The sequence below is a fragment of the Sceloporus occidentalis genome, unplaced genomic scaffold (genome assembly GCF_023333645.1).
Source record: "Sceloporus occidentalis isolate IW3139 unplaced genomic scaffold, rSceOcc1.0.p SCAF_1, whole genome shotgun sequence".
In the NCBI taxonomy this organism is placed as follows: Eukaryota; Metazoa; Chordata; class Lepidosauria; order Squamata; family Phrynosomatidae; genus Sceloporus; species Sceloporus occidentalis.
The window spans coordinates 290,958,802-290,984,336 of record NW_028316981.1 but is presented as its reverse complement, the minus strand read 5'-3'; the positions used below and the strand labels follow the sequence as shown (position 1 = coordinate 290,984,336).

At 41.3% G+C, this 25,535-nt stretch overlaps 1 protein-coding gene across 2 annotated transcripts in view; it reads right to left on the bottom strand.

Annotated features, from left to right (window-relative positions):
- Positions 1 to 25,208, bottom strand: part of EMB (embigin) — a 46,588-nt gene extending 21,380 nt beyond the window's left edge. For both annotated transcript variants that reach the window (XM_089513265.1, XM_089513266.1), the window contains exons 1-3: positions 25,074 to 25,208; positions 8,111 to 8,200; positions 3,863 to 3,946 (exon numbers count right to left, since the gene is read on the bottom strand). In XM_089513265.1, the coding sequence (XP_089369391.1) occupies positions 3,863 to 3,946; positions 8,111 to 8,200; positions 25,074 to 25,158 (259 nt within the window). In that variant the 5' untranslated portion in view covers positions 25,159 to 25,208. The remainder of the gene's footprint in view (positions 1 to 3,862; positions 3,947 to 8,110; positions 8,201 to 25,073) is intronic.
- Positions 25,209 to 25,535: the final 327 nt, after the last annotated feature.

The following is a 25,535-nucleotide window of genomic DNA, read 5'->3' as shown; positions in this document are numbered from 1 at the left end:
TCCCTTGTTTTCACACACTTCTTTTTCAAGGGACTTTTTTTTTCTGAGGCACCAGTTGTTCCATATGCAGCCACTCGGCAACATGCCATTGCACATGTGGACTGCAATCTCATTTGTGCCTGGGGATCTGCACATGGAAGTTCATTTCAGTGCCTTCATCTCCTTTGATGAAACAGGAAGTACATCTCCAGTGTGAATCGCACATACTCCGCTTCCCCATGCTACACAAACTTTAGAAGAATAAGCAGCACACTTTGTATCATTGTGTTGCTATTTCAAAAATGAAGTATTACTGTTTCAAAAACTTTCTGATAAAAATATTGAAGAGGTTTTAAAGGCAATTAGTGTGATAAGTTTGTTTGTTAGATCTGTCCATACTTCAAACGACTTAGACTGACATAACATCATCATTATTTTTAAATGGAAATGATGTGTGTGTCTTAAAAATTGTCTTACACTAAACCACACAATGTGTTCTTCTCCATCTGTTTTGCTTCATGCTCCAAAAGTGCATATATTTTCCTAAGATCTGACTTCAGCTGTCTTTTCCAGCTCAACCTTGAGATGCCAGGAACTGAACATGGGAACTATAGACAACTTATTCTCAAGCCCTATTTTTCGCTTCCCATAGACAACTAATTGGCTACTGTGTAAAAAGAATGATGGATTAGATGAACCTCTCGATGGTCCATTAGGGCTCATCTTATGTTCCTACATGTTCTATGGCCAATTTTTGTTCTTTCTAATGAAATGTTCACTTGGACCTGGTTTTGTATGGACTATAACACCTAGAATCTAAATGGAGCTGTGTTTTCAGCACTGCAGAAGAAACTGAGAAAAACCTAAACAGGTGGGGTCCCATTAGTTAATCTCACCTAAGAGAGAACCATTAAATCATGTTTGAATGATGAGTAAACATGTGAGTAAATCCAACAGATTTTGTAGGTTTACTTAAATTAGGAATAACAATAGAATGTGGGGATATAACTACATTTAACCTCTTCTTCTGAACTTTTTAAAAATAAGACCTATTATTTTATTTCTGATTAAGGTGCAGCTAACAGAAAGGAAATAAATACCCTTAAGCCCTTGTTAGTAAGTGGAAACCTAGGCTGGTAATTTTAAACTCTATTTCCTTCACATGGAGATGGGTTACTGATAGACTTGAAATTGATGCAAGTCTGTCCTGCATTCCTGAACAATAACAGTTTCCAACCTAGCAGAGATATGCTGCTCTTCTGAATTCTCTCATTTTGCACTGGGAAATATGGACTACCCAGTTAGACATGGCCTGTTTTGTCTAGGTATGAGGAGAGGGAAGGACCTCAAAAATAAAAAGAGTTTTTGTAGTTAATTGTTCTTTGTTGAAGTTTCTTCTGTGTATGGTTGATGTCACACAGTGTTTATTTTTCCCCACATAACAAAAATTAAATAGAAATTAATTAAAAAATAAATAATAAAAAAGGACAGCTGCCAATTTTCCCTTCAGCATCTCTGAGCCACAGCTTAGAAATGTTACGTTTAGGGACTGAATCTTCCATAAGGGGGGCGCATTACAGACCGCCGGATTGCGGCGGTCTGGCTCCGCCTCCGCCTGCAGTGTCTGGGAGCCGCAGCGGCCAAACCGCGCGGCTCCTGGACACTCCGAGGAAGGAGCGCGGAAATCGCGCTCCTTCCTGGGCCCCGGAAGAGATGCCACGAGGCGCTAGTCGCACACTCGCAGCATCACTTCCAGGGCGCGATGTGCGGACACACAGCATCCGCTACGTCAATATGGCGGCAGCTGTGTGGAAAGGCCACCACCATTTGTCACGGACTCTGTCCGTGATAGGGTTAGGGGCGTCTGGAAGAGACGCCCCTTTTTCAAACTGGGACGTCCTCAGGACGTCCCTAATGGTGGTCTGTAACCCGCCTCAGTCAGCATGACTGCATGGGAACTTTAGTACAAATGCTTAACATATTCACATTTTGGGATTCTTCCCCTTTCTATAGTGTTGTAGAATCGAGTATATATTATACTCTGTATTAGTTTTATTTTCTGATGTTTGATTCCTGTCTTTCAGTTTCATTACAGGTAGCATTTGAGTAGGACATACACCTTTTAATAAAGCAAAATCAATTCAGAAAATAATCAGGCACAAAGCCACTGGGCTAGGTTGTGAAAATCTTCCTCAAATTGTTCATTTTTTCTTTCTCAGAGAGTAAAAAGCAGCCTCTGCAAGTAATCAAAATGACAAGAAAAGAGAGTGAAACTACCTGTTGTGGCAGAAAGGGGAAACTTGACAAACTGGTTTACGGAAGATACTTCATGGAGGGACCCAGAAAGGGGATGAAGAAAACCATGACTCTTGCAGCAGATATCAAATGAAAGGTTTGCAGGAAACAGAGGTCTTGTGAGTCAATCTATTGCATGCCTGCCTGTAGTGAGTTCTTTGCAGAGAAAACTTAGGGTGCAAGTACACTGAAGAAACAATGCAGTTTGACAACACTTTAAATGCTGTAACTCTGTCCTATGGAATCTGAGGATTTGTAGTTTTACAAAGTCTTTAGTCTTCTCCGCAGGGTGCTGGTGCCACACAAAATTACAAATTCTAGGATTCTGTAGGTTGGAGCCATGGCAGTTAAAGCTGTGTCAAATGATGTCAAACTGCATTATTTCTACAGTGTAGATGCACCCTTAGCCTTAGGGCCAAAGCACATGGCCCGGAAGGAGTGAACTCTGGCTGTGATTGCTCCAGGACCATGGTGACCAGACAGCCCACTCCTGAAGTGGGCTGCCACAGTAGTCCCAAATGGGCTGCTGACAGGAGCAGATTTAATGCTGCCAGTGGTTTGGGACCACCTTTGGTAGCCATAGAGTGGCTTCCAGCCACTTCAGGGTAATGCATCATCTAAACACCAAGCCCTTGAAGTGGCTGGAAGCCATGCTATTTGCCCTGTCTGTTTGGTGGCATAGGGGATGTACAAACAGCCCTGAAGGGGCAGCCTCCATCCGCTCCTTCTTCAGCCGAATCGGGGCCGCGGCAACCTCATGCCGCAGCCCCAATCTGGCCCTTTGAGGGAGCAAAAAGAAGCCACAAAAAGTGGCTCCTTTTTGCACACTTGAAAGGGCGCCATAGCTGAAGTGGGCATGGCTATATGGTGCTCCTTCGGTGCTGGGTCTTCTGGACGCAGTGCTGGAGGCATGCCAGTATACTGTCCACCATCCAGAGTGGCACGTAGTGACATGGCAGCCAGGGGGGGTGTGGAGACAGGTGTGTGTCATCAGGACGCTACTCCCCAACTCTGCTCCCAGGCCAGACTTTCAGGTCAGTCTGGACAGGGCCTTAGACAAGTATATTAAAAGATTATCTGCCTGCCAGTTCAACATCCACTGTTTTGTTCTACATGAAAAATTGTCCTGTGTCAAAAATCCAAGTATCAGTGTCAACACAGACTAACTAATACCGTTCAGCCTTCACTGCAAGTAGTCTCCTGAAGTAGTACTCTTTGAAATTTGAATAAACTTTACTCAAATGCTTTGAAACTGACCTCAATAACTGCTAGATACTTTGAAACCTACCTCCATAATACTTAGAAACTTCCTAGTAATTTGTTTTTAAAAGAGAAAGCATAGATTTTTCTACTGCTAGCCAAAGTTCATGATGAAGATGAAAATCATACCACTTAACAATAATAATAAAATTTATTTGTATCCCGCCCCTCTGAGAACAATCGGGGCGGCTAACAAAGTTAAAAATACAAAACATATAAAATCCCTGGTACCCTCCCCTCCTTAAAAAAGTATTAAATTCAATGCAATATTTAAAAAACAGAACAAAAAACAACAACAAACAAACAAACATACAAGTTAAAAACTGACCACTTATAGTAATATTCTCTAGCCTGAATACAAGGGAAGACGCCGTCGCAGTTTGGTCAAAATCTTGTGTGCTGGTGGATAGTTCTGTTCAAAAGAAAAAAAATAAGACTCGAATTATTTTCTTCTACCTAGGATTTAGTCAAGCATTAATTTGTACTGTATAAAATCTTTTCAATCAATTGAACTGAAAACAAAAGGACTTCAAGGGAAAAAATAATTTTACCAAAAAATGCTCACTCAAACTTTGCTTCATATATGGTCTAATTCTCAGCACACGTTTTATTTCATTCACAATCCTCTTCAGGCATTACGATTATCCTCTTTGTGGACAAATATTGGGAATATGCTGTACTCCAGCTCCATCACATCCACCTTTGCTGGTGCATCCACTTCTTACCTTACATAGATTCCCTTGTATGCACATGGGCACTTCTATTCTCAAGTATATTTTCTGACATATAACACCTGGTGCTGCCAGAGCTTAGGAAAAAAACGGTTGCCTGACTCGGCAGGCAGACCATTTTGCCGCTAGAAGCAGCTGGAACTACAAGCCCCAGTGTGCACTGGGGCTTGCTCCGGCTCCCTATTGGTGCACGGAGCGGATGGGGCGGTCCCATCACTCTGCGACGCTCTGGGAGCCGGGCTCATTGGTGCGGAGCTTCCGGTCCTCCAGGGCTGCCCATTGGTTGGGTGGCCTTGGAGGAGGGGCTCCGCACAGCATGCAATATGGGCGGGGCCTAAGCCTATTTTAGGCCACGTTGCCGGCCCCACTCCTCAGTTGGCGCTTGGCTTCGAGCAGAGCGGAGCCAAGCTGAGGAAGGGAGAAAGACTTTGAGCTTCTCCCGCCCGCCCACCGCTGTTTTGTGGGTGTTTTTTTGTCACAACTTTGGCGGTAGCATAGGCCAGGATCTGCACGGTGTTGTACCAGGGCTATGGAGCTCTGGTTTGGGAGTCAATAGGTACCCGGGGGCGAATAGGGCAGGCGTTTGGCCATTGCAGGGGCCAGAATGCGGGAGCGCCTCCTGGTGACTAGGGGCTTAGTGAATTTGTGAACACAAGACAATGTTTGTGGTCAAGTTGTGTTCCATAGCCCCTAGGTCATCCCAAGCACCTGGTGGGTGCCAGGTTTGGATAATCAGACAACATCGGGTTGTTTGATTTCACAGATCCTGACCTTATGCTTTGTGCCAACCCTACCAATTGTTTGCAAATAAAGTTGTGGCCTTACTTCCAACCTGTTGTATTGTGGTTATTTGACAGCAACATCTGAGGCAAAAGTTACTTTTTTGATCCAACAGTCATAACTAACATGGCCACTAGCCAACTTAGGACTTGTAGTCCAAACAAATAACTTCCACATGCTCTGGCCAATGCCATTTCATCAAATGTAAAAAGGACGCAGCCATATCTGGAGATAGCCAAGCCAAATCTGGTGTGTTTTTAAGAGTTCAAATAGACACAAACTTCAATAAAGGGTCATCCCAGTAGCAAGTAGTGGCTCTGATGTAATGGAGGTGGTCAACCAAATCTCGTTCTAGTCTGACCATGAAACAATAACACAATGTTGAAAACTAGCTTTTAAAAAAAAACCTTGCTGCTTTTTTATCTCCTTTGAAGTTTGGAGTAAAACTCAGAGCAGATTCATGACTTCACTGACAGAACAACCAGTCACTGCTGACTCTAGTTACTGCTAACCTTAGATTTCCCAATCTAAGTTCCTTACCATGGTTATTGTGAGCATAGCATTGACAATGGGGAGAATCTGCTTGGTAGGCCTGAAATGTGCTTAATAACAGGTACATGGGAAGCTGCCAAGAGCCAGCATAATGTATTAGTTTGAATCCTGAGTTTGAATCCCTGCTCAACCATGTAAACCCAATGGGTGACTCTGGGCAGGTGACACTCTCTCAGCCTCAAAGGAAGGGAAATGCAAACTCCCTTCTGAAAAAAATATTGTCAAGGAAACCCTATGACAGGATCACCTCAGCGTTGCCGTAAGTTAGAAACCATTTGAAGACATACATCAAGAACAACAACAAGGTAGCTGCCACATACATTTGTGTGTTTTGAGCCAAATGTTGTGTATTGTCTACTCTGAGAGACAGTTCTTCTCCAGCAGAGATCTTTCCCATTAGGATCTACCAGATTTCCTCCTCTAATAGAAATACCAAGATCTGCACTTAAGTTTATGCATACAAATACAAATACAAATACAAATATGTGCTCAATTTTAACAAATGTTCACTGGAAATTAGTGTTAGAGTTAATAACCGCTGCATGCCTATACTCACTAACTTTGCATTATGTGCCTTCCTGTGTGGGTTTCCACACTCCCTCTCTTCCCACATTACTCTAAATTCCATCCATTTTCTTCTCTCTCTCTCTCTCTCTCTGCCTACTGGGCAGAGTGGTGTTCAACTTCTGCCTTGCCAGTGTGATTACTCTGCTTGAGTGATCCACTGTAATCCCTCACATTTCCTAATAATTAGCTGTCACTGTAGACATCTCTCCTTCCACAATCCATTGACCAAATTAAACAGGAGGCTGGATGTATTGTCACATTTAGCATTATATTTCTGAGAGTGGGAGAACAAATGGCTGCCACTGCTCAGGAGAGCAGAAATGTCTTATCACATTTAGTATTATATTTCTGAGAATGGGAGAGTGAATAGCTGCCACTGCCCAGGAGAGCAGAACTGGAACTATGAGAAATGAATTCTGAGTGCAAGAAGGTCTCTGGTTGAGGATCTAGCAGAGCAGAAAGTGTTAACTATCCTCTCATTTCCTGTTTTCTAGAATCCAAAACCAGCTTGCAGTTCTTTCACCTGAGGCTACTTATGGGGGAAAGAATCTGTCTTTTATGTACATACGTATTAATATTCATGTTTACTTTGGCCTTGTCTATCTATGTTCTTGATGAGAAGCTACTAGGGAAAAGAAGACATTTAGGAGACTAGGCCTTGGCTGCTGGAAAATAGAATTACTCTTTGTAGGATGGCTGGTTCATTTTAAAGCTAGGTCTTATATAATATTTGGATTGCTGTTTTGAGAAAGTTCTTCTCTTCCTGTAGGTGAGCTTAAATGTTTGGGAGCTGGGAATATTCTTTACTTTAGGAGCATAATATAAAGGCAATTGTTTGCTGAACACCTTGGGTGATGGCTCCACAATGCAATGAGAGGCCCAACTGGAGAATGGAGAATGGAATCTCAGAACTTCAAAAGCACCCCACTGGGTTACATGAAAGTAGCATCTGCTCCCGTGTCCTGTTTCCCTGCAGTGGCTATGCAGATGTTTCCAGGCAGCTCCACCACAAGTGAAGAAAGTGGCTACATTACAGGAAACCTGAACTGGAAGCCTCTAAAGTGAGACATAAACATCTGAACTTTCCTTAACTGTAACCGAGAGACATTGTACACAGGAAGCATGGCCAACTGAAAAAGAATTTCCTGATATCACTGAATATCCAAAAATGGGACCAAAGACATTTAAAAGGACATGAAGTTCTTAGAGACCATTAGACTAGGAATGTAAAAACCTCTCGGTCTTGATTTTGCCGAGTTTCTCGAAATCCCATGAAGTTTCTTCCCATTCTTGTTTCATGTCAAGAGGACATGTTGGTCATGTGTCTGTCTCTAATGTAAATGAACTATGAGCTGCAGTTTTAAGAATTTTGCTACGTGCAGTTTCTGCTTCATTAAGGGCTGCCTCATATACTGCTTTTCCATAAACAGCATTAACAGTAAAGCTATCTGGTCCAGAGGCCTGACCTGAAAAATGTGCATCCATCAATGTAGAACAAGGTGAACACTTCCCATTGTATGACTGACAATAGTCTTGTAAGCTGAAGTTACACACACACAGCACAAAGCATTCCTGAGGCTTATCTTTCTTTTCTCAGGAGTACAGAGTGTAAACTCTTGTTGAGTGAGATTATTTTGACAAAGGAAGGAAACGTGGTCTTGCAATTGTTGTTGTTGTTGTTACTATATGAAGAGGCCTGCTGGGTCAGAGCAAAATCTTCTTGAGTTAAGCATTGTGTTACTGCAATGTCCAGATACATAGTTATGGGAAATCCACAACTAGGTCAGATTCTAACTTCCACCAATTCCTGCCAGCATAGGAAAATATAGTGCAACATCTAGGCCATAGGTCTGTTGTATAGTCATCATTGTTGCTTTAAAAACAGCATAACTGTGAGATGTGAAAAGTAGTTATATCTTACTGGAGTAAAAAGAACAAGTTGTTACCTGTGTTGGATCTTTCTGGAAGCGATGCTGCATTATTAGAAGTGCTCTCTGTAGTTTGCTGGCTGACATGTTGTGTTTCCGCAGTAGCATCTATTAGAGAGAGAGAGATAGAAAATAGCAATATTTGACAATATTTTATAACAATACAGATTACACAATTTTGCTTAATATTTCTATTTTTTTACAAAAAAATTAGCAACAACAAATATCACATATGAACCACATATATAGAACAAAGGCCATAAGTTCAAAAAATAATTTTCAAACTATATAACTGTGGAATTTCCCCAGTTTTCTCTCCAAAATTATATTACTTCTCGTATTCCAATACTCCATTGGTACTGGAATCACCAGTGGTGCCACCACAGAAAAGGTTCTGAGATTTATGAATACATAGGAGTTTATCACACAGCCATTTTTGTCCTATCCGGGCACAGGACAGGATTGGTACTGAACAGGGAAAAATCAGTGTTATTGCACAGGAAAAAAAGTGTATTTTGTTGCAGGGTGACCACAAGCTGTCTCCCAGCCACATTTAGCCAGCATATTTTGTGGGACAGAAAGCTTCCATACTACCAAAATCAGCAGGAGAAGCATGGCTGGGGGACAGCTTGTGGTCACCCTGCAACAAAATATGCATTTTTCCATGTAATAACACCTGTTTTTTTCCCATTGAGTCCCAATCCTGTCCTGTGCCTGGATTGGACAAAAATGGCTGTGTGATAAACTCCACAGTAGTGCCCTGCTCATGAAATATCAATGGCCTGTACATGAAATCTTGGTACGTGGGCAAGCCAATGATCTTGATTTTTCATGTCAGACTAGTGACTGTCTTTCTGTCTACCTCACTTCTTGTATCTCCTACAAGGATAAGAATGGGGAAATTGTTTATTCTGTCCTGGGCTCCTTAGAGAAAAGGCTGGATAAAAATGAAAAAAGGAAGTAAGATTTGTGTCTGCTGAGCCTCTGCTTGAATGTCTAATTGCTAATTCCAGAGCGTCTAATTGAAGTTCTAATTCCATGTTACTCTTAGAAGTTTATCCCTGATCCGATTCTTAGTCCTGGCTAAATCTACTGAATCTCCATTGATTCAGTGGGGCTGTTTTACCTAACAACTGGATTTAGGCTGCAGGGTGCTTAATATTCATACGCTTCTTTCACTCTAGCTCCACTTTGTGTCAAACGGTTTCCTGAAATGCTGCTGGAGGATGTTTTACTTGAGACAAGATCTGGGTCAAGCAGGTGCTTGTAATTTAAAAGGGCCCCAAATGCTCTACCCTCCTTGCTTGCTTTGCTTCCTCCTCCTGCACAGTCATGGAAAGAATAATAAAATGTTGTGCTGAGTTTGCAAGGGGCAACGTCTGGATGCAAAGACGTTTTGGATGCCAGTCTTGAGTTTTGGAGTGGCACAGCTGCTGAAATTCACCTTTGTCTAATGTCCACAATTTCTGCTCCTCTTTTTCTCTTGGCAATCCACAAAGAACATTTTGTGCCAGTACCAGACGGATGAAATCATCTCAGCGAGGTTCCCGAAGTGGAAAGAAGACAGAATGTCTTATCTGAGATCATAATTGCTAATGATGCCTTTGTCAATATGACTAGGAAATTAAATTAGCCTGATACTTTCCTCTGGACTATTGTGTGTTTTCATGCATGTGTCAAGCTGTCTCTGTAGTTTTTTAAGGGGGACTGGGGTTTGGGATTGACAGGTAGTGGGTTTCAGGGATCATAGAAGTGGGGTCCAGAGGCCACATGCCACCCACTGGCCATTCTTTGCTCATCCCTGTTGAAAATGAGTAGCTCTGTAGAGTCTTATTTTCCACATTGATTTGTCAGATTTTTATCCCGCTGTCCATTCCAAAATGCTCCTTGAGGGGTTCACAGATTTAAAAATCTTACAGTTTCTGCCTGTAGGGTTTAATGCAAAAGATACCAAACAGAAAGGAGAATGGGATGGAACGGGAGAAGGGGAACACATAAACTTTGGGACTGAATTCTTGGTTTCACTTTGGAGCAGGTCATGAATTCAGCAGGTCATTCAGCTAGACCAGGAGTGGGCAAGGTGTGACCCACAGGCTGTATGTGGCCTTCCCATACCATTTTTATCATGCTTAGAGCCCCCAAGGGATCAAAAAATTTTTTTTCCCCATTTTTGTCCCCAAATATTTAAAATCAGTATTTCAAAGCTAATCTGACTCATAGTGCTATGCCAAATAACAGAAACTTGTTTGTGGCTTCCAGTATGCTGTGACTTCCTCAATTGCCACAGTTGAGCAATGCTGTCTGTGAAAGAATAGTGAGTAATGTTATGTGCCAAGCTTCTTCAAGCTGATCTTCTTCAGATGTGTAGGACTGTAGCTCCCATTATCCCCAGCCACCATATCCATTGCTAAATACACAAACAGGAATAGTAAGAAGTACAAACTTAAAACAGTTGGTTCTGATTTTCTGTAGCTCTAGACACAAGACGTTTAAGACAAGGAGATGCTCCAGAAATGCCCTACTGCATTCAGTCCAAATTAAGTGTTTGGTTTCCAGGCCAATTTCCTGTTTTTGTTTTGTTTTTTGTTTTGTTTTTTTAATGCAAGTTTGTAGAAGAAGCTGGATATGTGGCATCCATTGGCTGGTGCCCATGATGTTACCAGGCAACTGTTCCCTTGCAAATCTATACAGCTGATTTATAGTTTTTATGGTTTTATATGTATGTGTTTGTTAATGTCAACAAGGCAACAAAATTAACTCTTTTGAAAATAAGGAAGAAGAGCAGCTCATTTGATAAGCAGTGATGGGAACAAGTTTTATGAATACTTTGGACTGCTAAAAAACAAATAAATGGCCTGAACTCTCACTAGAAGCTAAAATGACTAAACAAAGGCTGCTGTAAATTGGACATATCATGGGAAGACATGATTCATTTGAAAAGACAATAATGCTTGGAAGACAGTAGGAAAAAGAGGAAGACTACATTACAAGTGAATTAAATCAGTAAAAAAGGTCACAGCCCTGAGTGTGCAAGACATGAACAGGGCTCTAGGAGTTCTCTAAATCATTGCGTGGTCATACATTGAAGTTGACAGCAAAGAGCAATAATAGTAATAAGTAAACAAAGAAATGGGCAAACTGATAATTCCAGATACAAGATACAGACGCAGATAGCCCTCATAAAGGATAAAAGGATGAGCAAGCCTAAAGGATTCACAGGGATGAATATCATTTGAAAATACCACACACACCCCAACACACACACTCACATGAGTATTCTTCATGTCAAAACATTTAGACAGGACCTCTAAGTGTAATGGAGCTAGGTCAAATATGCACACCAAACTTTTATTTAATGTTCTATGAAGCAAGTACATTTCAGACATAACCTATGAATCATCTTTAGGCGAGGGATGAGTAATTAAAAAATGAAATCAAAGACCATATGAGACTAATTCATATATTATTTCCTTAAGAGTTCAGTGGACTACAGGAAGAACTCAAAATACATCAGAATGGTAACAGATCAATCAAAATATGGTATTTGATCACTACTGAGGATGTGGGGGGTTGTGTGTGTGTTTTTTGTTTGTTTGTTTGTTTGTTTATTCTCTTTTGTCATTTAGGCAATTCCATCAGGAAAGGAAAACTGTGGTCATTCAGATATTGTTGGACTGTAAGACCTATGATCTATCAGAACTGTCCATGGTGATTAGGACTGATAGAAACTTTAGTCCAACATTTGGAGAGCCACATGCTTTCTGATCCTATAATTAACACACAAAATGATAATGATGATAAGAGGAGTGGATAATGATGGAAAGAAGGCTATATGTACAGTAAGGATCTGGATAAAAGGCCCTGGTATGAATGAATGAATATATCACTGTTAATATTTTAACAAGCTACATATGTAGTGCATACTGGAACAGAGTTCTAAACTTACTCCAAATCATGTTTAAGTTACAGCCTGGTGTCCAAATGCACCCCAGTCCTAGCTTTTGGATTCAAGTGGAGCAAAATGAACACAAACAATTTAATCAGTGAACCAAGAAAAACAAATTCAGATTAGATGCTACTGAAACACTGACTAGAGGTATGACATTTCATTGAAACTGCATAACAATGTTAGAACTCTGAGATACTTCTCATTCTTAGGGTTTATTTGGTTTTTAGTGTTGTTGTTTTTTTTACAAAGCAACAGCCGCTTTAAAAACAACAACAGCTGCTTAATAAAATCTCCCCGTATACTGTGATATGGGAAGGGAATACTGAGTATGTCCAGAGCTGTATGTAAAGCTGACTAAATTTAATGACATCTACCCTGGAGATCTTGTTATTTATTTTGATCTTTTGTGCAACTGTATAGCTCTTTTACTCTATTAAAGGAATGCTTTGCCCTCCAAATAAAGATTGCGAGTTTGAAAACTGGAAAGGATTCCTATACCTTTAATAGTTATGTAAAAGAGAAAATTCGAGCTGGTGCTCTTTTTTGCCTGGTTGTGTGACCAGCAACTCCTACTGAAATCCTCCATTCTACACAGTCATTAAAGGCATAGGACACATCTCCAGTTTTCAGTCTGGCAACTGTGTTCAAAAAATGGGTAGGAAAATTCTAGGGGTCCAAGTACTATGCTTCTTCCCTGCAACTGACGAAGGGATGTATTATCCCCACCACCACCAAAAAAAGATAACAAAACAAAACTTGACATAGTTGTAAGCAATTTTCTGTTTTCTAGAAATACATTTAGGGTGGGGTGATCCAAACAAGGCATAGGGGGTAGTTGAACCTTAGAATATCTACTCATGAATACTTCTACGGGCAGCAATAATCTTGTTTTGCACACTCCAGATTTGTGGGAGAGGGGCAGGAAGGGCCCACAAAAACTAAGCTTTACAATTCCCACCCCTGCTTTAGAATCTATTTTTAGTGACTCTGCTTAATGAAACCACATTGTTCCAGCACTAAAACCTACCATAAATTAAGCTTTTGCATTTTCTGAGGAAAGTGGGACACAGTCACTGTTTTTATGAGAGGCTGGGGAAGGAAATACACGTCTTCAATTGCAAAGTCTTTTCTCTGATAAAAAGATATTGGAATGGAAGTAGAGAGAACAATGTCTTTGCAGAAAAATAAAGCATTCCTCTTTTGCTACAACATATAAAAATGAAATAACTATATTCTTTCCAATATTCTCTAACCCTACCACAATCCATATGTAATCTGTTGTTAGTAGAATATTGTTTTTGGACCATGCCAACCACTATCATGTCAGGATGCACAGGGAAGCCACTGAAATCCACAAACACCTGGACAATTTTAACAGGAAAGAGGGAAACCCTTAAAGTAAACAAGGTTTGGCTACCAGTCCTGAAAAATAGCAAGAGTAAGACTCAACAAATGCAAATGAGAAATCTCCCAGGGTCAGGGGTTTCCCAGCAGACAATGAGTACTAATCAAGCAGACACTAATCCTCTTTTGCAGACCCTCCCACCCTGAGGCCTGCCATTAGCAACAGAACTATACACATGCAAATCACTCCTGCCTTTCCAGGTCACACAATATATATATCCAACTCCTTTCCAGGCAAGCATTCTCTGAAGATGCCAGCCACAGATGCTGGTGAAACGTCAGGAAGAAACTTTTCTAAAACATGGCTACATAGTCTGAAAAACCCATAAAAAATTATGAATGCCGCCCATGAAAGCCTTCGACTTCAGACTAAAAAATATTATGAACTTTTAATAAACCATCTTACGCCGACAGACCATTGCTGTTGCGCAAAAATTGGCCACCCTTGTTGTTACTACTGGGCACTAGTCTGCCAGCAAATAAGATACCTAAAATTCATCAGTTTTTCCAGTTTGCTAATACTGCAGTATCATTGGTTATTAAGTTTCAAACTAGTTCTATATTATCAATTAATGTTTATACCACTCCAGAATAAATATCAAAACAAGTACAGATGGGTTGAATTACAAAAAATTATTAGTAGAATGTCTTCCTTATATCCCAATGCATCTATATTGGTAGGTGATTTCAGTGCCAGAACTGGTCAAAATGATGCTCTCTATAACCATTTCAGTGAATTTCCACCTGATGTAGAAAAGGCCCACTTAATTCCTGATAGGCAGTCCAAAGACCTAATTTGTAATATCTCATGGCTTTATCTCTCTAAGATGATAAATGGTTTAGATTTAGTTCTACTTAATGGTGGAATGGAGGGAGATAAGCCTGGAGAATATATATTTTTGACTGGACATGGAGCTTCTACTACTAATTATTTTATTGTGTCTTATGAGCTATTAAACCTGGTGTTTAGTTTTAAAATTTGGGCGTGTAAAAGAGAGTGACCATTTCCCTTTAATGGCATCTTTTTCTGTTCAGAATCAGGTTGTTCATGCAGATTACGAACCATTGCTGACTACTGAACTGGACACATGAGCACCTAGAGTGAGATGGTCTACTAGGGTAGAAAGTATGGTAACTGCATTGCTTAACACAGAAAATAATCTTAGATTGCGGGAGTCTCTCATGTTAGCAAGAGCTCCTGAAGAGATCCTAAAATTATACCAGGAAATAGTTGCAAACATAGATTTAAAAACACCACTATAAAATAATATAAAACTGATTTTAAAACAAACAAAAGCTAAAAACAGATAAAACAAATTTACATTTAAAAAAACCCTTCTAGACTATATTTATTTATTTACCTTATAATACTCGATTATAAATTGACCTAATCTATAAATTGAGGGCAGGTTTTGGTGCCAAAATTATGGATTTTGATATCATCCATGGAAAAGTCAAGGGTAAAACTTAGGGGCATGTAACAAATGATTTAAGCAGCCTTGTGCCCCTGTACTGGGAGGAAGGCAGGATATAGATTAATAAAATAAATAATAACAATAATAATAGGATGAAACAAAGGAAAACAGTGCAAAAGAATGTACAAAATTCTGGCAAGCACGAGTGTTTGTGATGGATGGATTACAGGGGAACTATGGTAAATGTTGGTTGTCTTAAGTGGGCAGGGGAAGGTGAACAGTTGTGGATGGGACTAAGAAAATGCATGGATGTCAAAAAGAATGACAAGATAAAGCAAAGCAAATTAGCAGTGATTAAAGCCTTTAAATTTACGCTTATAACTTTGCCTGATTTTTAACCCGGAAAAGCTGACAAACATACAAAAATGTCTTATTCAGATCTTTCAAAGACTAATTACTCTTGGCACTCCATTGAGTGGAAGCACCAAAGAGGTGTCATGTGCCCACCCAGGCATTCAAAAAGGTCAGAAGCAGAACCATGGTAAAGAGAGTAGAAAGGGTCTGTGCTACATTTAGATGCTCCCAGATGGACTAAGCTCTTGCCTTTTGCCACTCTACTCAGAGAAGGGGATGGTTCCTTTTTGTGTGTGTGAAAAGAGTTATACCATACTTACATTGACTCATGGATAAATTGACCCACTATTTTTAGTCATTTTTTTAACTAAAATGTCTAGACTTATGCATTAGTTTATTTATTTATTTATTAGATTTATATCCCATCTTTCTCCCAAAATGGGATTCAAATTATACATCTGAAACATAATTACCAACATAATTATTCATCTAAGGTCCAAAACACACTGCAAAAATAATCCAGTCTGACATCACTTTAACTGCTCTGTCTCAATGCTAGGGAATTCTGGGAACTGTCATTTGTGAGACATTTAGCCTTCCCTATCAAAGCACTCTGGTGTGAAAATATACTACACTTCCCAGGATTCCCTAGCATTGAGCCAGGGCAGTTAAAACGGTCTCAAACTGCATTATTTCTGCAGTATGTTTTGGAACTACAAGATCTAGACAAACATAAGTCTAAACTTGAAATATGTTTCCACAAAATGTAGGAACTCATATCATCTTGGACAACTCATGGGTCTATGTATGGCAATGATGGCTATTGCTTCCAGGGTAGTGGAATAAGCCATTCTGGGTTTTATTCCCAATGTTAAAGGAGTTATCTAAGGTGTTGAACCTGTTTTACCAATTACATTCAGTATCTTGTATCAATTTCTTAAAGGTCAGACCAAAGCCTCAAGTGAATTTATTATACTACCATGGAAGGTACCAGCACCACTGATTCATGGATTATATAACTATGAATGTCCATTCATGGGCAATATACAGGGGGAAAGAAGGGGAGAACCTACCTCTTAGCCAGAATTTTCAGTAATTCAGAAACATAGCAGCAACCTTCACATTTTAGCAATTGCAGGACTTAATTTTTCCATAAAAATGTATATCAGAATTTGTAATGTTTTGCTTGTATTTTTCAATTGGCTCATGCCCTCCACACTCCAGCTCAATGTGTTGCACAAAATAATAAATCACAGGGTTGTCCTTCCCTTGGCAGGCAATGGCCTTTTTATTCAAGCGGACCTTTGGCAGCTGACTGGGTGTTGAAGAAGGCCTTTAATACTGTTGCTGTATCTGTATAGTACTTCCCACACCCTCCTTGTGTTTTCCAATTGTTTTTAATTTGCCTGTTGAATTAATATGCTAATTTTTTTACCTGTATTTTAATATTTCAGATTGTTTGTTTTTTTTAATCATGCTGTGAGCTGTCTTGGGTCACAGTATTTGAATAAATTGAGAAAAGTGAGAAAAAATGTAGAATAGTACTACTGATAGCCTTTAAGGCTGAAGGGCAGGGTATAAGTACTGTACTCTAATAAATAAAATAAAATAATAAAAATAATATTAATTTATTTTCTTTTAATGATTTGAATCACAGTGTTAATACTAATTAGACCCATAGAATCAGTAGGAATTTGGTAAATCAACACTTTATATCTTCCTTTGATTCAATTAGTCTAGTTTAGTTGGGACCAAGAACTGGATTTAGGACAAAATATTTATGCTCAGGACATTATTTACATTGGAACAATTGGATCATGATGCTATATAATTAAATATTTTATTCATTGGTTTATTGATTACTGCCTTAGTGCAACATAAAGACCCATGGTGGCTACTAGTTCTCAAGATTATCTTGGGCATTCCTAAAACTGCAGACATTATTGTATCTTTGGAAGAACAACCACGGCCTGAACACATTGGATCTTACAACATCCATCTTGAAATACAAAAAAAGGATGAAAAATTCATTTTTTCAAAAAAAATGTATGGGGGGTGCTGTATCAGGGACAAAACCATCAATTATTATTTTAGTATGGTTATACTTAAGCCTTAGTGGGAGGATGGGCAGCTTTAGGAATGCCCAAATAGGTCATACCCATGACCTATTTGTGGGATCTCCATAGGCCAAAGTGAAAATAGAACACTGAATGAGATAAGCCTTTGGCCTGATCTCTTCCTGTTCTCTTAAGGTGTATGTGCAGAGAGAAACCCTGCTGGATCAGGCCAAGTAAATCAGAGCTTTAAAATATTAAATAGATATGTTGGTATATAGAATGTTAGTCTAACTATGACTAATTTGAGCCTAAATCCAGTTGTCAGCTCCAACTGGAGTAGACCAAACAAACTAAAGGGCACTTCTTAAGTCAACATGTTAGCTCCATGGATTGAACAGATCTAGTTTTGTTGGGTCTAATTGGATGTAGGCCTTAGTATAGACTTAACCATATGTTTTAAATGACCCTGGTATGCTAGCAATTTCAAATCTAGGAGATTATCACACTGCGTTCTGAGAACGTTCCTATCATCACGGGATGAGAACTTTCCTGGAACAGATATTACTGCATTAGTAAACTAGAACGTGATCAGAACGTGATCAGAACTGCATTTTACCGCACAGCGATTCCTGAAACCGTTCCGAGAACATATTCCACCAAGGCCGCCTCCGTCTCCTGATTGGCTGAAAGAATGACAGGCAGGGAGGCAGGGAAGCAGGCAGGCGAGCGACTGCAGTGAGGGAAGGGGTGTGTGTGTGAGAGAGAGGGGGGAAAGGAGGAGGGAGGGAAGGGAGGGAAGAAGGAGGGATCGGGAGGAAGGCAGGGAGAAAGAGAAATGGGGAGAGATGAGCCTTGCAAGTTACATCCCAAACCTCCTTTGCAAGGTTGGGAAGAAGGAGGAGCTCCATGCAGGTCTCTTCAAGCCAAAGAAAAGCAAGTTGCCAGGGAGGGGACTGGGCCAAGGGCAGAGCCCCGGCAGCCATAGCAGCTCTTTAAACCGGTTAGAAAAGAAGAGTCCTCTGCTGTCATCCCAATTCCCCATTTTGGCTGCTTGTCAGCCTTTTGCCTCCTGTGTGTGTGCGCATGTAATGTGTGCCTTCATAGAATCATAGAATCATAGAGTTGGAAGAGACCACAAGGGCCATCCAGTCCAACCCCATTCTGCCATGCAGGAAATCACAATCAAAGCATCCCCAACAGATGGCCATCCAGCCTCTGCTTAAAGACCTCCAAGGAAGGAGACTCCACTACACTCTGAGGAAAGAGTGTGTTCCACTGTTGAACAGCCCTTACTCTCAGGAAGTTCCTCCTAATATTGAAGTGGGATCTCTTTTCCTGGAGCTTGCATCCATTGCTCCGGGTCCTAGTCTCTGGAGCAGCAGAAAACAAGCTTGCTCCCTCATCAATGTGACATCCCTTCAAATATTTAAACAGGGCTATCATATCACCTCTTAATCTTCTCTTCTCCAGGCTAAACATCCCCAGCTCCCTAAGTCGTTCCTTGTAGGGCATGGTTTCCAGACCTTTCACCATTTTAGTCGCCCTCCTTTGGACACGCTCCTTTTTGAATTGTGGTGCCCAGAACTGGACACAATATTCCAGGTGGGGCCTGTGAGCTTCCCTCCCTGCTTTAATTCTTGTCTGGCTCTTTGCTATGGAATTCTGGGAGTTGTTTGCTTGCTTTTGTGTGTTGCTCCAAACAGAGGAGCTTTTGTGGGTTCCTTCCTGGAGGGAAGGAGGAGAAGGTCCTGGGCATCCCTGCCATCCTTGCCTCCTGCAGGCTGCCAGCACAGAAGCCCCGCTGGACATGACACTAGAGGCCCCCGCAGAAGCAGCCAGACCCTCTCCCTCTTGCTCTCTGCTCTGGACCCCCTGTTTCCCTCTCTCTTTCTCTCTCTTTCCCTTCTTTCCTCTTCTCTCACTTGTCCCAACTTTCCTCCCTTCCCTCCCTCCTTCTTTCCCCCCTCACACACACACACCTTCCCTCACTGCAGTCGCTCACCTGCCTGCCTCCCTCCCTGCCTGTCATTCTTTCAGCCAATCAGGAGACGGAGGAATGAGAGAACGGATTTGAGAACAGATAAGAATATCGCACACACCTCTGTTGGAACGTTCTCATCACGTTTCAGCTCTCTGGGAACACATTCATATCTGTACCCTCCTGGAACACATTTGGAACACATTTAAACGTTCTGAGAACCCGATTGGAACACATACGTGCGGTATACTCAAATGCGTTCCGTTCTCATCACGTGATGAGAACGTTCTCAGAACGCAGTGCGATAATCTCCCTAGTTACTGTTTGTCAACTGCTGTTTGTTCTCCAAGGCATTCATAGCAAGAAGAGTATCAAATGTGCAATGAAACTTAATAAACATTCAACCTTTAGGTCTAAATCCAGCTCACAACCAGTGGTAGCTGATGCCTTCAATATCATTGGATCCATCTTGGTTTTTAATCTGAACTAAGGATCTATCCAAGGTGCTGGACCTGATCCCCAAAATAGGTTCAGTATCTTGGGGTGCATCTACACTGCAGAAACAATGCAGTTTGACATCACTTCAAAAGCTGTACCTCTATTCTATGGAATCTTGGGATTTGTAGTTTTACAAGGTCTTTAGCCTTTTCTGCCAAAGAGTGCTGATGCCTCGCAAAACTATAAAGCCAAGGATTTTGTAGTATGGAGCCATGGCAGTTAAAGTGGTGTCAAACTGCATTATTTCTACAGTGCAGATGCACCCTTGGATACATCTTTTAAAAGTTCAGAAACAAACCTGGATTCACTACATCACAGCTATCACTTGTCATAACTAGGGCCCCATACAGACAGGCCAAAATAAAACTGTTTTGGATGACTTTGGAGGTATGCTGTTTAAATGATGCAGGCATTCTAAGAGTCCGGAAGCCATGCCTAAGCCATGCTCCAGTCCTGGCATGCATCATTTAAACAGCATACCTCCAAAGTGACCCAAAGCAGATTTATTTTGGCCTGTCTGTATGTGGCCTAGAATTGCAATCAATAAAACTTATCAAGTTCCCATTCATTCTGTGAGCCCACTCTGTGTAGGGTGAACAACTAGATTTAGGCCCTAATTAATCCTAACAGATGTTCACCTGTTTGAAAAAAGAGTCTTTTTTAAAAAAAAAATTAATGTGATCTAGTGATATGGTTTCCCAATTCACTTTCAGACAGGAAGAATGGAGGACACTTTCCAAGTAGTTTGTGGTGATGCAAATCTGATTAATAGATATTGTGCAAAATGAGGCCTGTGCAAAACTCAGTTTGAATGTAACATATAATGAAATTGCTTTCAATGGGGTATCTGTGGTAAGACTTCAGAGGGAAAAATAGGGCATCTTGTGGCTCTTGAAAGACTCCTAGGAACAGATATAATTTGGAAGAAACCTTTCATGAACTATCATTCTCCCTTGGCATAATAAAACACAAATTGGTTTTAGAGTGTGTGTATAGAGGAGTACACAATCAAAGCATTCTAGACAGATAGCCACCCAGCTTCTGTTTCAAAACCTCCAGGAAAGAGACTCACCACATCCTGAGGCAGCATATTCCAGTGTCAAATAAGTCTAACCATCAGAAAGTTCTTCCTAATGTTGAAAGGGAATCTCTTTTCCTGTAACTTGAATCCATTGCTCTGGGTCCTATTCTCTGGGGCAGCAGAAAACAAGCTTGCTCCATCTTCAATATGACATCCTTTAAAATATTTATGTGTGACTATCATGTCATCTCTTAACCTTCTTCAGGTTAAACACACCCAACTCACAAAGCTGCTCCTCATAGGGCATGTCTAATGAAGGAAAGTCTGTCTTTTTATGAAACTGTCTGTTTTGCTGTTGAAGAGGTTGTTCTCCTGAAATGTACTCAAACTGCTACTCTCATGTAGTATGGACTTTTTGATTTAGGTAGTCCCCTCTGGTGCAACAGAAAACAAATTTGCTCCAGCATCTATGTGAACAGCTCTTCAAACATGTGGAGAAAGCCATCATGGTACTTTTTATATGTCTCTTCTCCAAACTTACCAGTTCTTCAACCTTTAGTTATAGGCCAGAGGTGAGCAACAGGGGTGAGCAACAGGGGATCAATCTGTGCTCCCCATAAATACCTTCAAGACTGGTTACTGACCTTCATGGGTCTCCTTCTCCCAAACAGGGAAATGCGGGGACTTTGGAGGGGACTGGACAAGCATGTGTGGGGATGGGGGGGGGGGTTGAGGCTACACGGGAAAGTTGCTGAGGTTGCATGAAATGTACAGGTCACAATTTCCCCACCCATCATAGATCTTGGTCCGAAGTCCAAAAGAATTGCTGGCTCTGGCTTCTTATCCCTTCTACTTCTCTACACGTAAAGTAAACCGGTAAATATTTCCCTGTCTCCTGAAAGCCCCAGTACTGGAACAGACAAGAATTATATATAATTCTTTCAAAATATCTTCCATGCCAGTGTGTGTATAAATGTCTGCTTTCTGGACCAACATTGCAGGCACTTGATGCCTGCACAAAAGCGTATGCCAAATGAGGCATGTTTTAAAAGTGCTTGGTTGTTTTGTCCACAAGATACACATTAAGCTCCTTCACCGGAAATTCAAAAAATACACAGAACCTTTATAACTCTAGGAGAGTGTAAGACAAAAGGAAGAAGAGGGGGAGGAGGTGGGGGTTTGAAGGAAATAACAAAGAACACTTTGTCACTATAATGACTAACAAAATGCATAGGGCATAGGTTTTAGGGGAATGGAGGCCACTCAGGCTGAAGCATAAGTTTTTTTCTTGGGCTGAAAATTGTGAGGTCACACTTCTGCATTTATCAGTTACATTTTTTTCTGTAAGAACCATTGTGGTATAGTGGTTTGAAAGGACTACGACTATGGAGATCTGAGTTAAATTCCCTGCTCGGCCTTGGGAATCCACTGGGTGACCTTGGGCAAGTCACACACTCTCAGCCCCAGAAAGGCCTGTGATAGGGTTGCCATAAGTCTGAAACAACTTGAAGGCATACAACAACAGTTATATTTATGCCCTGCCTTTCCACCAACAAGTTTGAAGCATTGCACATGACTTCCTTCCTCCTTCCTTTATTGCACAACAACATGTGAAGTTGATCTCCCTGAATGAATGAGTGACTGACCCAAAATCACCATTTGAGTTCTCTGCCTGAGAATTCTAAATACCCCTCCTTAAAACTGCAAATCCCAGAATGCAACAGGAGGCAGCTAGAGCAGTCAAAGTGGAATAGTAGCACTTTAAGAGTATAGTGTGATAAACATCAATAATTCCACATTTTTTTTTCTGTAGAAATTTACAGGAAAGCAAATTACCAAGAAAACCCCATGACAGGTTGCCATTCATCAGAAGTGACTTGGAGGCACACAACAACAACAACAACGCATCATGCTTTATTGGACAGAATAGAGTTACAGACCAAGGATTTTTTTTCTGAGCTACTTTAACCATTATATCACACTGGCTCTGATACCAATAAGAGCAAGAGTTACCCAGTCATTGAGTGATATTGGGCAAGGGGTATAATTATGGGGGGGGGGGATGAGAGCATTGCCCCTTCTAAATAATAATTCTGCCCCCAATTTCCAGCATTGCAGTAACCTGAAACTTTGGTTCAGCTTTTAGAAATATAATTCAAGCATTTAAAGAAAAAGGAAGGTGAAGTGACCAAAGGGAAGGGAAGCACAGCAAATACAAGTTCTAGGTGTGAGTGATTTTCTTATTCTCTACAATGCTAGAAATGTATGGGTGCACCTTCAAGTCACTTCCAACTTATGGTGATCCTAAAGGTGAACCTATCATGGGGTTTTCTTGGCAAGATTTGTTCAGCGGAGGCTTACCATTGCCCTCCCCTGGGTCTGAGAGCATATGACTTGCCCAAGCTCATCCAGGATTCGAACCCCAATCTCCAGAGCTCAAAGCACTACATCACAGTGTCTTCCTAGTTGGGAAAGTACCAGTACTCTTTGGCAGGGGAGGCTAAAGACCTATCATGGGGTTTAGTTGGTAATATTCATTCAGAAGAGGATTGCCTTTGCCATTGCCTTCCCCTGAGGCTGAGAGCATGTGACTTGCCCAAGGTCACCCAGTGGGTTTCATGGCTGAGCAGGAATCAAATCCTGGTCTCCAGAGTCAGAATCCAACACTTGAATCACAGGATCCTGGAATTTGTTGTTTTACAAGAGCCAGCATAGTCTAGTGGTTTGAGCAACCCTGGAGAAGAGGGTTCGATTCCCTGTCGAAGAAACCCTCAAACCACTATGCCACTCTGGCTCTGTAAAAAATTGTGGGACTGAAGGAAATGTTCTTGGGGAGGCTGAATTTTTCTTTGAGGGGGGCCTCCCTCCCAGAGTCACTCCTTTTCTCAGGTAACTTTCACAGGAGTTTATCACTAACTTCAGCCTGAAAGAGAGATTAAAGTGCATTTAAAGCATCCCACAAATAAAACGAAAATGGCGAGTAATCGCACGAATGATTATCACACGCAATTGCGCAAATAAAGTGATATCGGAAATGCATTGTCACTGAAATCCTAGAAAGTAAAAAAGATGCACGTTAATGCTTCTCTGTGGCCACTTTAATGGTGGGATTTGTGCAATGTCGTGTGAAATCGTAATTATGCAATTTCCCCAAGATATTCATGGGATAAACTCCCGATCGCCTTCATGTGATAGACTCCACAGAGTTGTGAAAAGAAAGTAAAGTAAAACTTGAGGCCACAATCTTTCTCTGGTAGTAAGCCCCACTGAAGGCACCTGACAGTGCTTAGTCCTTAGCAGCCCAGTGTCAATGTAGGTAAAGGCAGCCAACTAAGGCTAACTGAGATAATCGGCTCGGTTAATGCCAAAGGGAAATGATGCCTCCAGCATCCCCAAGTTACCCAAACCACTGATCACAACACAACACAAAAACTCTGGCTTGCTTCTTCCGCCGCATTGCCCACTAGCATTTCCATTTATTTCCTTTTATTTTTTTAAAAAAGCAAAGTAGAAAGAGAGAGGGGAAATTTTATTTTATTTTTTTTAGTCCCCTTTGCAAAGAGAAAAGGAATTTGGTCAAAGGAGGAGAGGGGCAAAGTTTAGGGATCTCTGGCACCTCTGCCAGGCATAGCCAGTTTGTGGGGCACATTCTAGGGCTCTCCAATAATGCTCCCCATCCTTTTTTCTCTTTTGACACAGTGGGTGACTGCAATCAAAGCAAGCACCCAAGCTCAAAGCATAATAATAATAATAATCAAAGTATACCCGACATATAAATTATTATTATTATTAGTATTATTAGTATTATTTATATGTTGGGTATGCTTTGATTGAGAGTTCCTGCATGGCAGGGGGGTTGGACTGGATGGGCCTTGTGGCTTCTTCATGATTCTATGATTTATCTCCCACCTTTTCCCGAAGTATCAAGGCGGATTACACAAAATTTATCAGACACATAATACAACATAGTCAAAATCACATATCCGTGATCCCTTACCTAAACTAAAATAACAACATTATAATTACATCAGACACTAAACTAACCACATTATAAATACAATTTTTTTAAAAGCATCCCTCTCCCCTCCAAAACAAATAAATACAATAAAATAAAATGCTAAATCATCTGTCCCTCCATCTCCTGGCTGGGGACAATCATGATAACATGGAGTGTTTTTATAGCTTTTCCTCCTTGGAGCCAGCCTTCTCAAGGTGACTTGATTCCCTTCTGGAGCAGACCCAGGCATCACCCCTGGCTGCATCGCATCAAAAGAACGAAAGAAGGAGGGGGAAGAAACGCCTTACCTGGGGTGCTATTGGCATCCAGGAGACCCAAGGCGATGAGGATGAGGAGGAGCCGCCAAGAGAAGATGCAGCAGCCGCTCATCATCTCTGTCCAGAGGAGGCTGGAAGCGCACTGCCAAAAAGGTGGGCACCGGACTCCGCAGTGCCCCTAGTGGCTGATCGAGGCTCAACCCTGCCCTCCTCCAGCTCTTCTTGAAAGGCTCATCGCCGGGAGGGTGACGTCACGAGGACCACCAGCCAATCGCCAGCGGCTCTGCGGACTCAGAGGCAGAGGAGGAGGAAGGCGGCGCAGCAGCAGCAGCAGCGGCAAGAATAGAACTTTTCTCCTGCCTGGGTGGCTGTAAGCCGCCTTGGGTCCCTTCTGGAAGAAAGGCGGCGTACAAATGAAATTAATGCATTAAGGTCCAAAACAACTTTGCAGTTGGAGACCACTTTAATTACCCTGGGTCAGTGCTAGGGAGT